Raw genomic sequence first — 15,880 nt, 5'->3', positions numbered from 1 at the left:
AGGGGAGGAAGTCTACTGCCCCCCACACTGGGGTCTGGAGGGAAATGTCCTCTTTTGGCTCCACATGCAGGGGGGCAATTTGAAACAAGAGGGTGAGTAAGGGGTCGGTGGGGTCTTAGCCCCATCTGCACCACTCACGTAAAGAGCTACCACCCCACTTTAAACAGTTTATGGCTTCCTCCAAAGAATCCCGGGAACTGTAGCTTGTTCAGGGTGCAGAGAGTCATTAAGAAACTCCCCCCATTCCACCTCCCAGCGCTATAATTCCCAGAGTGGCCCAACAGCCAACCCTTCTTCCCAGGAAACTCTGGGAACTATAGGGCCACATTCACATTTAAAGTGCTGTGATACCACTTTAGCCAGTCATGGCTTTCTGCAAAGAATCTCTGGGAACTGTAGTTCATTAAGGGTGCAGAGAGCCATTAGGAAATTGAAATAAATTGAAATTGAAATACTTTATTATCACTTGTACAACTTGTATGCAGTGAGATTACACGGAGCGTAGGAACGCCCCGCCATCTTGGAGGGGAAGATGAGACCCCAGGGCTACAATTCCCAGGGTGGTTTAACAATCGGTCCAGCCCTGCTTTGCGGGCGGCACAGAGTTCTTCCCAGGCTTTCTGGAGGCTGAATCTGACCTCCCTCTGCTGCCCCCCCTGTACCTTAGAGATGGGGATCTTCTCCTGCCCTGCTCTGAAGACGGCCCGGTTGCAGAGGCCGGCGATCCGGGCCAGGGCCGTCCACGTGGGCGAGCGCTTGTCAAACGTGGCTCCTGGGGGGAGAGAACCGGGGGGGGGGGGGTCAGAGTTATTTGAAGAGCACAGTATGGCAGGGGAGGGGGTCTGATACTGTGAGCAGGTACCACTTTGGTCCTCAGACAGGTGGTAACAATTAGTCCCCAAAGCATAGCTGCCAACTGTTCCCTTTTCTTCCGAGGAATCCTATTCGGAATAAGGGAATTTCCCTTTAAAAAAGGGAAACGTTGACAGCTATGCCCCAAAGTGGGAGCGTGGGATGGGGCTGCCTGGTTGCCAGCATCCCCCCCCATAAATATTTACGTTAACCTGCAGGGGGAGGGAGAGTACACGCTGTGTTTTAGACTGGGGGAGGCTTCCAACAAAATATTAAAATACAGTAATACATCAAACATTGAAAGCTTCCCTAAACAAGGCTGTCTTCTAAAAGTTCCCTAAACAGATGTCTTCTAAAAGTTTGGTAGTTATTTTTCTCTTTGACATCTGCTGGAAGGGCGTTCCACAGGGCGGGCGCCACTACCGAGAAGGCCCTCTGCCTGGTTCCCTGTAGCTTTGCTTCTCGCAGGGAGGGAACCGCCAGAAGGCCCTTGGATCTGGACCTCAGTGTCCAGGCAGAACGATGGCGGTGGAGACGCTCCTTCAGGTCTACTGGGTTGAGGTCGTTTAGGGCTTTCAAGGTCAGCCCCAACACTTTGAATTGTGCTCGGAAACGTACTGGGAGCCAATGTAGGTCTTTCAAGACCGGTGTTATATGGTCTCGGCGGCCGCTCCCAGTCACCAGTCTAGCTGCCGCATTCTGGATTAATTGCACCTTCAAAGGTAGCCCCACGTAGAGTGCATTGCAGGAGTCCAAGAGGGAGATAACTAGAGCATGCACGACTCTGGCCAGACAGTCTGCGGGCAGGGAGGGTCTCATCCTGCGTACCAGATGGAGCTGGTAAACAGCTGCCCTGGACACAGAATTGACCTGCGCCTCCATGGACAGCTGTGAGTCCAGAATGACTCCCAGGCTGCGCACCTGGTCCTTCAGGGGCACAGTTACCCCATTCAGGACCAGGGAATCCTCCACACCCGCCCGCCTCCTGTCCCCCCAAAACAGTACTTCTGTTTTGTCAGGTTTCAACCTCAATCTGTTAGCTGCCATCCATCCTCCAACCACCTCCAGACACTCTGGAGGGAAAGGGGCTCAGTCCTGATTTGAAAGCTGGGGGGTCACGGGGGCACCCCAGACAAACTTCCCTCCCACCCTGCTTCCCAGCAGCAGCTCTTCCCCCCCCCCATGTGCCCTCCCCCCTGCCCCCCGCTCACCGGACTGGTCCTCAGTGGTGTCTGCCTCGTGGATCTGGTTGTCAAACCACATGTGGGCCACCGTCATGCGGTTCTGGGTGAGGGTGCCCGTCTTGTCGGAGCAGATGGTGGAGGTGGAGCCCAGCGTCTCCACGGCCTCCAGGTTCTTCACCAGGCAGTTCTTGCGGGCCATGCGCTTGGCGGTCAGGGTCAAGCACACCTGCCGGGCGGCGGGGAGAGGGTCAAGCAAGGATTGATAAAAGGGAGAGTCTTTACAGTGGCCGACCAAATGCCCCTTTTGGGAAACCCACAAGCGGGATCTGAGCACCAAAGCCCTTTTCCCTCCTATGGTTTCCAGCCACTGGTTTTTGGAAGCATATCGTGCCTCCATTCTGGAAACATTCCTCTAGGGCAGGTTTGGGGGAACATTTTACACCCCTCCAGATACAGTGGTACCTCGGTTTAAGAACAGTCCTGTATAAGAACGATTCGGTTTACAAACTCCGCAAAACCAAAGTGCAGTGCTCCCTCTGGCTGCGAACGGGGTCCATGCTGCAGGGCCGTTTGCAACATGAAAAGAATGCAACCCACACCGGTGCATCTGCGCATGCGCGGGTTGCAATTCGCCACTTCTGCGCATGCATGTGACGTCATTTTGCACGCCTGCGTGAGCGGCGAAACCCGGAAGTAACCCTTTCCGGTACTTCTGGGTCGCCGCGGGACATAACCTGAAAGAACGTAACATGAGGCATGACTGTAGTGTCCCGGTTTGTGAACCTTACCTCGGTCCAAGAATGGAATCCAAATGGTGGAAGGGCACTGGCGGCGGGAGGCTTCCTTAGGGAAAGCGCACTGCGGTTGAAGAATGGTTTTGGTTTAAGAACAGACTTCCAGAACAGATAAGTTCATAAACCGAGGTACCACTGGCAGAGGAACGGGGGTGCAGAGGGAGCTGCTATCCCGGATTGTTAGATATCCCGTAGACTGTCTCCGGGACAGGGGAGGCTGCTGATCCCTTCTTTTCAAGCTATGGCTCTGAGCCTACCGTGACGGTTGCCAGGAGTCCTTCGGGGACATTGGCCACGATGATGCCAATGAGGAAGATGACGCCCTCCAGCCAGGTGTAGCCCAGGATGAGGGAGAGGATGAAGAAGGAGAGGCCCAGGAAGACGGCCACCCCCGTGATGATGCGGATGAAGTGCTCGATCTCCATGGCGATGGGGGTGCGGCCCACCTCCAGGCCGGACGCCAGGGAGGCAATGCGGCCCATCACAGTCCGGTCCCCCGTCGAGATGACGATGCCCCGGGCGGTGCCTGCGCAGGACAGGAGGGAAAGGGAAGGGGTTTATTTCCCCCTCCAAATCGGGGAGAGGTTGCTGGTTCCTGGGGCGTCCCTGGCACCTGGGATCCGGGAGCCACGGCTCCTTCACGCAGCACATGGTTAAACTGTGGAACTCCCTGCCACAGGATCCTTTAAAGGAGGATTGGACAAACTCAGGGAGGAGGAGGGGGCTATTGATTGATGGCTAGCTATACTCTGCCTCTACCATCAGAGGCAGTGATGCTTCTGAATACCAGTTGCTGGAAACCGCAAGAAGGAAGAGGGTAATAATAATAATAATTTATTTGCACCTTGCCCATCTGGCTGGGTTTCCCCAGCCACTCTGGGCGGCTTCCAACAGAGATTAAAAATACATTAAAACATTAATCATTAAAAACTTCCCTAAACACTAAAACTTCCCTTCCCTAAAAACTTTGTTCCTCTTTCACTTCTGTTGTGCTTGAATCCTGCTTGCAAGGCTCCCTTTGGGGCCTTTTCTCAGGACAGGATCCTGGGCTAGTTGGGCCCTCTTTGGCCTGATCCAGAAGCCGGACTCCTAAGATTTTATGGAACCTCCAGCTCCAGAGGCAGTCTATCCGCATCCCTGGGTTCTTTGGGGCTTTTTGCCACTGTGAGAACAGGATGCCAGCCGAGATGGCCTGATCCTGAAGCCAGACTCTCTTTATATTCCTATGTTCCAGGCATGCCTGGTTCCTGGGTTGCTCAGGTAAACCTGGGATTCTGATGCTACGTGTCAGAATCAGGTTTGAAACCTACCTAAATCCTGTGGGGGAATATCAGCCAGGAAGGAAGAATGTTCAGACCACAAAAACAATGGTTCTTGTATTTTAAATGTGAGGTGATCTTTATCTTTATCTTTATCTTTTTTATTCCTTCCCCTCCTTTGTTTCTCTTTCACTCCTTTCTTCACTAAATTTGCATATAGATAGATATAGATAGATAGATAGATAGATAGATAGATAGATGATAGATAGATATAGATATATATGTACGTATTTTTCGCTCCATAAGACACACTTTTTCCTTCCTAAAAAGTAAGGGGAAATGTCTATGCGTCTTATGGAGCAAATGTGTGGTCCCTGGAGCCGATTTGCCCAGGGGAGAAAAGCAGATCATGCTCTTTTTTTTTTTTAAAGAGGGAAGGGGGTGTTGAAACAAAGCCGCTAATCCGCAAGAGATCAGGGAGGGAGATAAGGGACGCTAGCAATAAAGGAGGCTGCCTGGGAGGGAGGAGGTAAAGACAGCGAACTTGCAAAGGGGGGAAACAGGAAAACTAAAGCAATAAGGAGAGAAATTAGAAGAAAAGGAGGAGCAAAAAACTGCTCCAGCTAAGGAAAAGATACTAAGGCAAACAAGAGGGAAGGGAGTGTTGAAAGGAAGCAGCTGATCGGCAAGCGATCGGGGAGAGAGATAAGGGACGCTAGAGATAAAGGAGGCTGCCTGGGAGGCGGGAGGTAAAAGCCCATGGATCCTCAGGATTTTTGCATTGGGTCACCCCAAATTCACCATCAGATCACATAGCATGTCCATGGCTACAGCCTGTACCAAAAAAATCACGCACCCACTGTTTCGTGGGGCCACAATGGCGCAAAAACGTGGTTACAAAGCATGGATCCACATGGATTCTCGGGATTTTTGCATTGGGCTGCCCCAAACTCAACATCAAATCACATGTCTGTGGCCACAGCATGAACCACAAAAATCATACATCAACTGTTTCGTTCAGAATATTTTTTTTCTTGTTTTCCTCCTCTAAAAATTAGGTGCGTCTTATGGTCAGGTGCGTCTTATGGGGCGAAAAATACGGTATGTGTTTGTGTGTGTATACATATATATGTAAATTTCTTCATTAGATTTGCATATGTGTGTGTGTGTGTGTGTGTGTGTGTGTGTGTATGTATGTGTCCACTCTGCTATTGGATCAATTTTGACACAAACTAGCAAACGAATAGATGAATGAATGAATGAATGAATGAATAAGCTGGGCAGGGTCTGGGTGCAATTCAGCGTTTCATGGGGAATGGCCGGGGACGGTGGAGGCAACGATTCCTGCAGCCTGGCAGCAAAGATTATGATGCCCAGGTCAGACCTTCCCGGGGTGTGTGTGTGTGAGGTGGGTCCAGTCTCTGCTTTTCCTCGCCCCCTCCTCCCCCCTTGCCCTTTCACCTTCCACGCAGTTGGTGGAGAAGAAGCAGATGTTCCGGGTCTCCAGCGGGTTCTCGTGGGTGAACTCCGGAGAACGGGTCTGTGGTTCCGACTCGCCCGTCAGGGAGGAGTTATCCACCTGCACAAGACAACAGAAAAAGCTGCACGATGTGGGGGTTTGTGTATTTTCCCGAACATATTTATCGGCTGGTTTTATATCCTGCTCTTCCTTCCATGAGAGGGAACATATGCATTTATTTTCTTCTTATACATAATAACAATTTTTATTTGTTTTCAAGAATCCAATAATAGCCTCATTATAACAATGCCAAATTATAATACAATTACTAATACCAATCATTCTGATGCCAAATTATATCATTTACATGGCCCTACCATGTGCTAGAATTGATGGCCTGATGATTTAATTCATTTCAGCGTTTTGCAGAGAGTGCAGTGACTAGATGAGTCTCACTTCCAACTCTCCAGTTCTATGATTCTATATTTTGCAGCTCACTGCTGGGCCTTCCTGCGTGGATTTGATTTAAATCAAATCAGTTTAAATCATGATTTAGATCACTAGTCAGTAAGACTTGATTTAAATCTTCTTTTTTTACAGAAAGACTCATTTTTGCTGGTATAATCTTAATATTTACAACCAGAGGAAGGTTTCATTTTTGGAATAATAAATTTTCAGAGTAGTTTTTACAGTTATATCAAAAATTACTGATTTGGTTATACTATTAGAAATACATAGACAGATAATTATTAAACTATTGTGAGGTTTAAGAAGTTAACTGTTTATATTTGAACAACTTTTCTGCTGCACTTTATCGGAAGGAGAAAACCAATCATATCCTTAATAGCAATTCAAACCATTTATTTAACTAAAACAATAACATTATAGCATATGTATCCAGGTTACAGATGTTTGATGTATCATAGTATTTTAATATTCTTTTGGAAGCCGCCCAGAGTGGCTGGGGAGGCCCAGCCAGATGGGCGGGGTATAAATAATAAATTATTATTATTATTATTATTATTATTATTATTATTATTATTCAGGTTGTGTTTTTTTGGGTTACGGACCCGCCGAAAGCCGGAAGTACCGGAATGGGTTACTTCTGGGTTTCGGCAGTTGCACATGTGCAGAAACGCTAAATGGCGCTTTGCACATGAGCGCCGAATCGCAACCTGCGCATGCGCGGACGTGCTGCTTTGGGTTGCGAACGTGCCTCCTGCGCAGATCATGTTCACAACCTGAGTGTCCACTGTGTGTGTGTGTGTATGTGTGTGTGTGTGTATACACACACATAAACCTTAGACTGAGTTTTAGCACACATGAAAAACTTAAAACAAATCCTTGCTTCCTGATGAATAGCCTTTGAACTATAATGTAACTTAAATAGAAAACTAGAAAGATTTTTCTTCCAAAAGCATTTTATTTTAAAAATCTGATTTTAAAAAATAAATCTGAATTATGATTTTTTAAATCATGGATTTTTACCCCCCCTGGGGCCTTCCTTTGTGCTGTTTCCCTCTCGGCCGCCCTCACCTTACAGCCGTGCGAGGAGATGATTCTGAGGTCTGCGGGAACCCGGTCTCCCCCTTTCACCTCCACCAGGTCCCCGACCACCACGTTCTCCGCATTGATCTGGTTCTTCTCCCCTTCCCGGATCACCAGGGCTTGCTGTGGGCACAAGATGGTGTTAATCCTGTGGGTCAGTGGTACCCAACCTTTTTGTGGCCACGCCCCACCTAAGCCTCTCTAAAATCCTGACATGTAATTCTTATTATTCAAAAAGTGAACTCGTGTTCACGTGGAGGAAGCCTAAAGGGCCATTCACTGTGAATAACTCTTTCTCGAATTGCTGCCCTTTAAAAATCAAATTGCCCCCCTGTGGGGGTGTGTGCCCCACATCAGGAACCAGGGCTGTAGGTGAATGCCATTCAAGGTTCTCTCTCCATCCTGTACTTGACCCCCAAGTTAGCACCTTTTTAAAGCACAAAAGGTTGTTAATGGAGAAATCTGAGGGTTCCCTTGGACAGAAAAAAAGGACACCATCCAGGAATACCAGAGCAAAAGAGCAGCCAGTCGGCTTGGTCTTGATTGAAGACTGTCGCGACAGGACTCCCACCTGCCCCCAGGGGGAACAAGATGGAAACCCCAAACAAAAGAGAACCCAAACTTTTATTAGCTGCTCATTCCCATGTTACACCCCCCCCAACTACATCACTCATACATCACGGTTACATCATGAAAGGGGAGGTCTGGTGGCCGTAATCTGAGCATCCTGGACCCTGCCCCATGGTTCCCCTTGCCCTCCACCAAACACCCATCAAGTGGAACAAAAGAGATCTTTCCATTTCCCTGTTTCCCAGCCAGGTTCATCCCACCCTTTTGTCTTCATCTGGGTTTGTTACTTCTGGAACGGCTACCTGTCTGGCCCTCAGGTATCAGGATGCCAGGGATGATCCCTCAGGCAGAGGGGCTGCTGAGGAGCTGAGCTCACAGGTCTAGATGAATTTCTGAAGTTTCCCCAGTGAGCCAGTACATAGGAACATTGATCAGTGAATTCTTACATTTGGTATTGTGTAGCAAAGGCCCTTTGAATAGATAGGAAGAAACTGTGATGAAGCGTTTTGTGGGGACAAGTCACAAAAGTAATTGTGCTGGTTTTGGTAGTGGGCTGCATGTGCATGAGATCTGCTGGAGGGGCAAACACCCCCAACTTATACATAAATTCCTGCAATAACATGAAGCGTGCGAAGACTTTCTCTGCCCTTCCAGGTGGCAAAACCAGGATGCTTTAGAATAAAGAAGCTGAATTATTATTTTTATTATTATTTATTAAATTTGCAGGCTGGCCTTCACACAAAGATCACAGGGCAGCTCACAATACAAAAATACAAAACGAGAACACAAAGCACAAAATAAAATGAAAACAACGGTTAGCTCTGTCAGTGGGGCAGGGGACTCTTAACTTCAGGGTTGAGAGTTCAAGCCCCACGTTGGGTGAAAGATTCCCGCATTGCCTTGCAGGGGGTTGGACTAGATGACCCTCAGGGTCCCTTCCAACTATACATTTTTATGATTCTATGATCATTACAAACCAATAATCCCTGGGAAGAACTGAAGGTGGCACAAAAGAGGCAGCCTTGACCAGAGGGATTGACTTGCCCTAAAATCATATTTACACTCTGTGTGTGTGTGTGTGTGTGTGTGTGCAAACTGCTTCAATATTTTAATTTTAATTAAAATTAATTTTAATTAAAAAGCAAACACATTTTTAAAAGTAAATACGTAAATCTTGTCTCAACCACAAGAGGGCAGTGGAGAATGCCTGTTGTATGCTCATTGATCTAGTCCTATTCTAGTCTCCAACCCTCTTTCAAAACCATCCTTTTGCTGAAAATATTAAAATACAATATCTAGACGTGGAAAAAGGGAAGCATGAAAAGACATTTGGCAGCTGGAGGGCCAAGGAGGAGATGGATGTGATATTTGCTCTCAAGCTGCTTAAGTGTGTGAATGGAGAAGGGGAGCCTCTGTAGTCCTGGTCCCACGTTGTGTGTGGGGGGGGGGGAGGAGAATTCTTTTTTAAGAGGATTTCAGGAGGGTGGACTAGATGACCCTGGGGGATCCCATCCAACTCCACCGTTCTATGGAAATAAAGGCCTGAGACGCGTGACGGGGCCTTCTTACCTGAGGCACCATGTTCTTGAAAGAGTCCATGATTTTGGAGCTCTTGGCCTCCTGGTAGTAGGAGAAGCAGCCGGTGACGATGACAACGGCCGCCAGCACCACCCCCAAGTAAAGCTGGGAAGGAAAAAAGGAAATATCAGTGGAAATCTAAAATCTAAAAATCTAGACGGACAGACTGATCCTTGGGGTCCCTTCCAATTTTACAATTCCATAAATCTCTCTCTCACGGATGGGAGGTGACTGAAGTGATACATACATATATATACATATATAGTCAAGAGATATATAAATTTCGTGAAATGAATAAAATAAATGAATTCCTCGGGAAGAATGGCAGATGAAGGTGATGGACTTCATGGAATTGGCAGAAATGACTGGCAGAATCTGAGACCAGGGAGAAGAGTCAGTAGAAGAAGATTGGAAGAAATTTAAAGACTACTTACAGAAATATTGTAAAATTAAGGAATGTTAGAAAGGTGTTGGAATGAAGATACGTGGCTTTAGCAGAAATGTAAGAATTAAATAGAATGGATTGTAATTGGATTAAAGGAAAAAAATAATGTTAGAATTTGTTAAGTTAAATGATAGGACAGAAATTTGAGGAAGATGGAAAGGATTTGCTGAAACAATTAATTGAAGTGGAATACAAAAAAGGGAGGTGTGAGTAGGTCACTGAAACAAGTAAAAGAAAGTTAATAACATTGAAAGTATTGGTTGTGTTACTTTTTTTTTAATTGTTTTTGTTTTACTTTTGTTATGTATATGTAATATTTTTGTCTTTGTATTGTATTGTATGGTTTTGTTATGTTTAATTCTTTTTCTTTTCTCTCTCTGTAACTTTCAAAACTTTAATAAATATTATTTTTTAAAAAAATAAAAAATAAATGAATTCCTCAAGGAATAAGCCCCCTTTATCTGTATTTTTCCATCTACCACAGAGCAGACCCCAAAATAGCTTCTGAGGGGAGTCTCACTTAAGCCACTGAGGGAATTTTTTTGTCAGAAGGAAGGGAAGAAGGAAGCCTTTTCCTTCCTTTATTCCTTTTTAAAATGGGATTTTTCTCAAAGGAAATAAGCTGGCGATAAGAGCTCCCCATTCACAAATGTGTGGCTCTGAAAATACTTTTAGCTTTTTGTATAAGCCTGCTTTAATTTGCATAAGCCTTGAGTCCCAGTCTGGGGAAAGGGTGTGGAATAATAATAATAATAATAATAATAATAATAATAATAATAATAATTCCTGAGGGAAAGCTAGAAACCAGCTGCAGCCAGTGGGTGGAGAAAATTTGAAGCTAGCTGGGCCAGCAGCCAGACTCAGCCCAAGGTGGATGGCAGGGTTCCTCATCTGCTTCCTCATTTATTAATTTGAGGTTTATATGGCATCTTAAAAAGTAGAGACATCACCTTGCCGACAAAGGTCCGTATAGTTAAAGCTTTGGTTTTCCCAGTCGTGATGTATGGAAGTGAGAGCTGGACCATAAAGAAGGCTGATCGCCGAAGAATTTATGCTTTTGAATTCTGGTGCTGGAGGAGATTCTTGAGAGTCCCATGGACTGCAAGAAGATCAAACCTCTCTCTCCATTCTGAAGGAAATCTGCCCTGAGTGCTCCCTGGAAGGACAGATCCTGAAGCTGAGGCTCCAAGACTTTGGCCCCCTCATGAGAAGAGAAGACTCCCTGGAAAAGACCCTGATGATGGGAAAGATGGAGGGCACAAGGAGAAGGGGACGACGGAGGACGAGATGGTGGGACAGTGTTCTCGAAGCTACAAACATGAGCCTGACCAAACTGCGGGAGGCAGTGGAAGACAGGAGTGCCTGGCGTGCTCTGGTCCATGGGGTCACGAAGAGTCGGACACGACTAAACGAATAAACAACGACAAGAAGAAGAGAGGGACCCAGCAGCACGGTTGTTCTTGCCCAGCATGAAATCCTCTGCCTTCTGTTTTGGAGGCTCCTGCCTGGGCCCCCCTTGTGTTCAGGAAGTCTTACAGTGTAATCCTACACAGGGCAAGGCATGCAGGGTTGCAAATACCACCCTGGGGACAGGATGAACCCTCCCCGCCTGCTCCGTGGCAGGTGGGCTGGGGCTTCTGGCGTGTCCCAGGGCGTGACCAGCCCGTCCTGGGATAACCCCACCCCAAGGTGCTGGACGGAGACCAAGACCTTTTGGGCGCATGGCACTGCTTGCATCAAAAGCCCCCGTCTCTTGCTCTTCTGCCTGGCTGTGAATGCAGGAGGGACGTTCTCAAGCGGACACAGCCTTTGTCCATTTCTGAGGCCTGCTGTCCACACAGAGCGACATACCAAAGCTTGGTGACTGAGCAGCTGCTCTGTGCGTGGAGGGTCAGGGAATCTGAGAGTTGGAAGGGACCCAAAGCTATCCTTTCTCCTGTCTCCTTTTTTCCAGACTAAACATGCCCAGCTCCTTCAACCGTTCCTCATAAGGTTTATTTCCAAGCCCCTTGATCATCTTGGTCTCCCTCCTCTGCACACCTTCCAGCTTGTCAACATCCTTCTTAAATTGTGCTGCCCAGAACTGGACACAGTATTCCAAGTGTGGTCTGACCAAGGCAGAATAGAGTGGGACTATTACTTCTCTTGGGACGCGGGTGGTGCTGTGGGTTAAACCACAGAGCCTAGGGCTTGCCAATCGGAAGGTCGGTGGTTCGAATCCCCGCGACGGGGTGAGCTCCCGTTGCTCAGTCCCTGCTCCTGCCAACCTAGCAGTTCGAAAGCATGTCAAAGTGCAAGTAGATAAATAGGTACCGCTCCGGTGGGAAGGTAAGCGGCGCTTCCCTGTGCTGCTCTGGTTCGCCAAAAGCGGCTTAGTCCTGCTGGCCACATGACCCGGAAACTGTACACCGGCTCCCTCGGCCAATAAAGCGAGATGAGCGCTGCAACCCCAGAGTCGGCCACGACTGGACCTCATGGTCAGGGGTCCCTTTAGCTTTAGCTATTACTTCCCTTGATAATAATAATAATAATAATAATAATAATAATAATAATAATAATAATTTATTTGTATTCCACCCTCCCCAGCCGAAGCCGGGCTCAGAACAGCTAACAACAATAAAAGTAACACAATCTGGACACTAGACTTCTGCGGATGCAGCCTAGAATAGTGTTAGCTTTTTTATTGCTGCTGCATCACCCTGTAGACTCATGTTAAGCTTGTGGGTCCCATCCTAGAAATCTCCGAGGCTAAGCTGCATGATCATAGAATTGGAGGAGACCTCAAGGATCATCCAGCCCAACCCGCAATATGCAGGAATCACAACTAAAGAATCCCTAACAGATGGCCCTCTGATCTCTGCTTAAAAACCAGAGGTGGAGTCCCTCAAAGTCAGGGGTGGAGCCCAGCCCCAGCCCACATGGCCAGGGGGTCAGGGATGGGGATGGGAGCTGGGGTTGAGCGACACCTGGGAGGCCACAGGTTAGTCGCCTCCTAAGCCCCACCCAGGACGCAGGTGGCGCTGTGGGTTAAAGCCTCAGCGCCTAGGGCTTGCCGATCGAAAGGTCGGCGGTTCGAATCGCTGCGGCGGGGTGCGCTCCCGCTGCTCGGTCCCAGCGCTTGCCAACCTAGCAGTTCGAAAGCACCTCCGGGTGCAAGTAGATAAATAGGGACCGCTTACCAGCGGGAAGGTAAACGGCGTTTCCGTGTGCGGCTCTGGCTCTGGCCAGAGCAGCGATGTCACGCTGGCCACGTGACCCGGAAGTGTCTCCGGACAGCGCTGGCCCCTGGCCTCTTAAGTGAGATGGGCGCACAACCCCAGAGTCTGTCAAGACTGGCCCGTACGGGCAGGGGTACCTTTACCTTTACCTTTAAGCCCCACCCAACACTTTTCTTGCAAGATCAGGCATCTTGCTGGACAGCCGACTCCCGACTCCGTCCTCCCCCTCCCTGGGCAACGGCCACCCCTGACTCGTGGGGTTGTTGGAGTCCAGCCCCTTCCGGAGGGCACCCCACTGGCTTCCCCCGTTCTATGTGGGTCTGACTAGTGACGGGGGCCTCCTCTGCCCTTATCCTGACCTGCGTGATACATGTTCAAGGAGTTACTAATAGGATCCAAAGCCCTTAACAATTTGGGACCAATTTGGAATATTGCCTTACCTCACATGTGCTCATGCAACTGGTTTGATCTGCACTGCTAGCACCATTTCTGCATTTGTAAGAAATCACTCTTTTAGTCTGGCAGCACCCAGACTTTGGAACTGCCTGCCTCTTGACACCATCCATGCAGCTTCACTGTACTGCTTCTGCTAAAAACATTCTTGTTTAGGCAAGCCTGCCTAGATATGTAGAGATGCAGACATGTGCTTTAACCTGGTTTTTTAGCTTATCGTTGCATTTTTTTTTTTTGCATGTTTTAAATAGTTGCATTTAACTGTTTTCTTACTGCTAATTTTACTTTTTTATAAAAAAAAACTGCTTTGAGTTTTGTTTTGTTCTTAAACCAAGTGGTGCATAAGATTTGTAAAATAAATTAATAATTATCCAGGTGCTGCTGTGAACATCACCTGCCTGAAACCCTGGAGAGCTGCTGCCAGTCAGTGTAGGCAGAACTAACTTATATGGACCAATTATCTGACGCAATCTAAGGCAGCTTCCTACATTCCTATTTCAACCTTTTACTCAGAACCATGAGGACTAGAATCCTCTTTTCCAACTAGGTCTGGCAATGTCCCTTCTCTGAACCCCTGGAGAGCTGCTGCCAGCCTGGGTTGGGAACCTATCCTCTTGGGGGCAGGCATCCCCAAACTTGGCGCTCCTGCTGTTTTGGGACTACTATTCCCATCATCCCTGGGATGATGGGAGTTGTAGTCCCAAAACAGCTGGAGGGCTGAGTTTGGGGATGCCTGTATTGGGGCCACGAGACTTACGTTGTCGTTGGCCGGCTCATCCTCCATTGCCGCTTGGATGCTGTAGGCCAGGAAGCAGAGAATGGCCCCGATCCACAGCAGGATGGAAAACCCCCCGAAAAGCTGGCGGCAGAACTTGACCCACTCTGGTGTGGTTGGAGGAGGGGTCAAGGCGTTGGGGCCATCCTTGGCCAGGATCTCTGCTGCCCGCGTGTTGGTCAGGCCCTGGCATGGAAGGAGACAAAGAAAGAAAAAAAGAGAGGGCATATTAACCCGTGTGGTGGAATCAGGGGGAGGCCAAGGGCCACATTCCCTTGTAGGCAACTTCTTGGGGGCCAATGGCTGCAGCAGTTGACTTTCCAACCGTGCAAAATTCAGAGGTTTCTCCAAACACACAAAATGTCTCCATTCTACAAGCAAGCAAGAAGCATTGACTGCATAAACACTTAAAGCAAATTGTTCCCCGCACCCCAGAATCCGGGGAATTGTAGTTCTGTGAGGGGGCGAACTACTGTATATTTCCCAGGATTCTTTGGGGCAGCCCTTTGCTTTATGGGGATAAGACTTCACAGAGGAGACTACGGCTACCAAATGTCCCCGTTTCCCGGGACAGTCCCCGGATTTACAAAATCAGTCCCCATACAAAATCCTATCATTCTTATCGAAGCTGAAAAGTGTCCCAGTAGGACTACAAGAAGCTTTGTACGGATAAATTTACGAAGCATTGTAAAGTAGAGAAAGAACAGAGATATTAGTTATGAGTTAAATGTAATTATGGAAGTAAGAAATGTATATTTAGTGAATGGAAAATTTTCAGATGTGATTGATGGAAGTTTTAAAAAAAGATGGTGTAAGATATGAAAGTATGTTTAACTACTGTTGAAAATGATATGTTGAAAAACTAATAAAAATGTAGATATATTTTAAAAAAGAAGTTGAAAAGTGTCCCCGGATTCATTGGAAAAAAACCTTAGGCTAGCGGCCAAAATGGTGCCAGCAATGCTTATGAATATTAGTTGCTGGAAATTGCAGGAGGGGAGAGTGCAGGATTCTGGACAAGGTGGACCCCCTTTGAGCTGAACTGGGCTTTTCTTATGTCCTTATGGAGCCTCCAGCCCCAGGGGCAGTCTACCTCGATTCCTAAGTTCTTGGGCAGATTGAGCCACCGGACACGGGTGCGAACTCAGCCCCAGTCAGAAGGCCGGCATATAACACCCCTCCCCATGGGATAAATGAAAGCCAGGATGCCTTGATACCCCCTCGCCCGCCCCTCCCCATCCAGAAACCAAAGAGTGGCAAAATGCATTGGAGGGTACTTGGCAAAGAGAAGCAGCAAATGTTCCCGGTGGACTCACCCGGGACAGATCCACTTGGTACTTCCTGCTGATTTCGTCCAGCGACAGCTTGTGGTCATCCTGGCAAGGGGAGAGAGAAGGACAGGACAAGGGGGGGGCAGAGAAAGGCTGTTAGTCATGGGGGGCAGAAGAGCTGAACGTCCTCGGAAAAGGAGCAGGATGTGGGAAACCGAGGAGAGACATTCCTTCTCGCTGTCAGCGCACAACGCATCTTTCTCCTCCTGGCTGCTCTTGTGAGAAGGAGATGGACACAGAGAGAGAGGGGGTTCTTGGGCAGACCACCCTCCATGAGCCCCCACCCTCCGTCACTTTGCCGTCTCATCTCAGCAGGGACAGGGCCGGCTTCTTCCTGCTTGCGGTGGTCAGTCTTAGTTTTCTCAGAGTTGTTTGTGGTGCTATTCCTACTCCAAGTAGACCTACTGAAGTTAG

The 15,880-nt window shown here is 48.0% G+C and overlaps 2 protein-coding genes across 2 annotated transcripts in view; one reads left to right on the top strand and one right to left on the bottom strand.

Annotated features, from left to right (window-relative positions):
* Positions 1–15,880, top strand: part of LOC307205600 (uncharacterized protein) — a 286,408-nt gene that overhangs the window by 98,688 nt on the left and 171,840 nt on the right. The window lies entirely within an intron of this gene.
* The window catches only part of LOC307205514 (sodium/potassium-transporting ATPase subunit alpha-2), a 43,127-nt gene that overhangs the window by 18,859 nt on the left and 8,388 nt on the right, over positions 1–15,880 (bottom strand). Inside the window, exons 3-10 of the mRNA XM_079957959.1 lie at positions 15,452–15,511; positions 14,118–14,321; positions 9,236–9,349; positions 7,085–7,219; positions 5,551–5,668; positions 3,088–3,356; positions 2,064–2,262; positions 663–772 (exon numbers count right to left, since the gene is read on the bottom strand). Of these exons, the coding sequence (XP_079814085.1) occupies positions 663–772; positions 2,064–2,262; positions 3,088–3,356; positions 5,551–5,668; positions 7,085–7,219; positions 9,236–9,349; positions 14,118–14,321; positions 15,452–15,511 (1,209 nt within the window). The remainder of the gene's footprint in view (positions 1–662; positions 773–2,063; positions 2,263–3,087; positions 3,357–5,550; positions 5,669–7,084; positions 7,220–9,235; positions 9,350–14,117; positions 14,322–15,451; positions 15,512–15,880) is intronic.

This window comes from Podarcis cretensis (genome assembly GCF_951804945.1).
Source record: "Podarcis cretensis genome assembly, chromosome: 16".
NCBI lineage: Eukaryota > Metazoa > Chordata > Lepidosauria > Squamata > Lacertidae > Podarcis > Podarcis cretensis.
The sequence above is the reverse complement of the archived record's forward strand: the minus strand, read 5'-3'. Positions and strand labels throughout refer to the sequence as shown.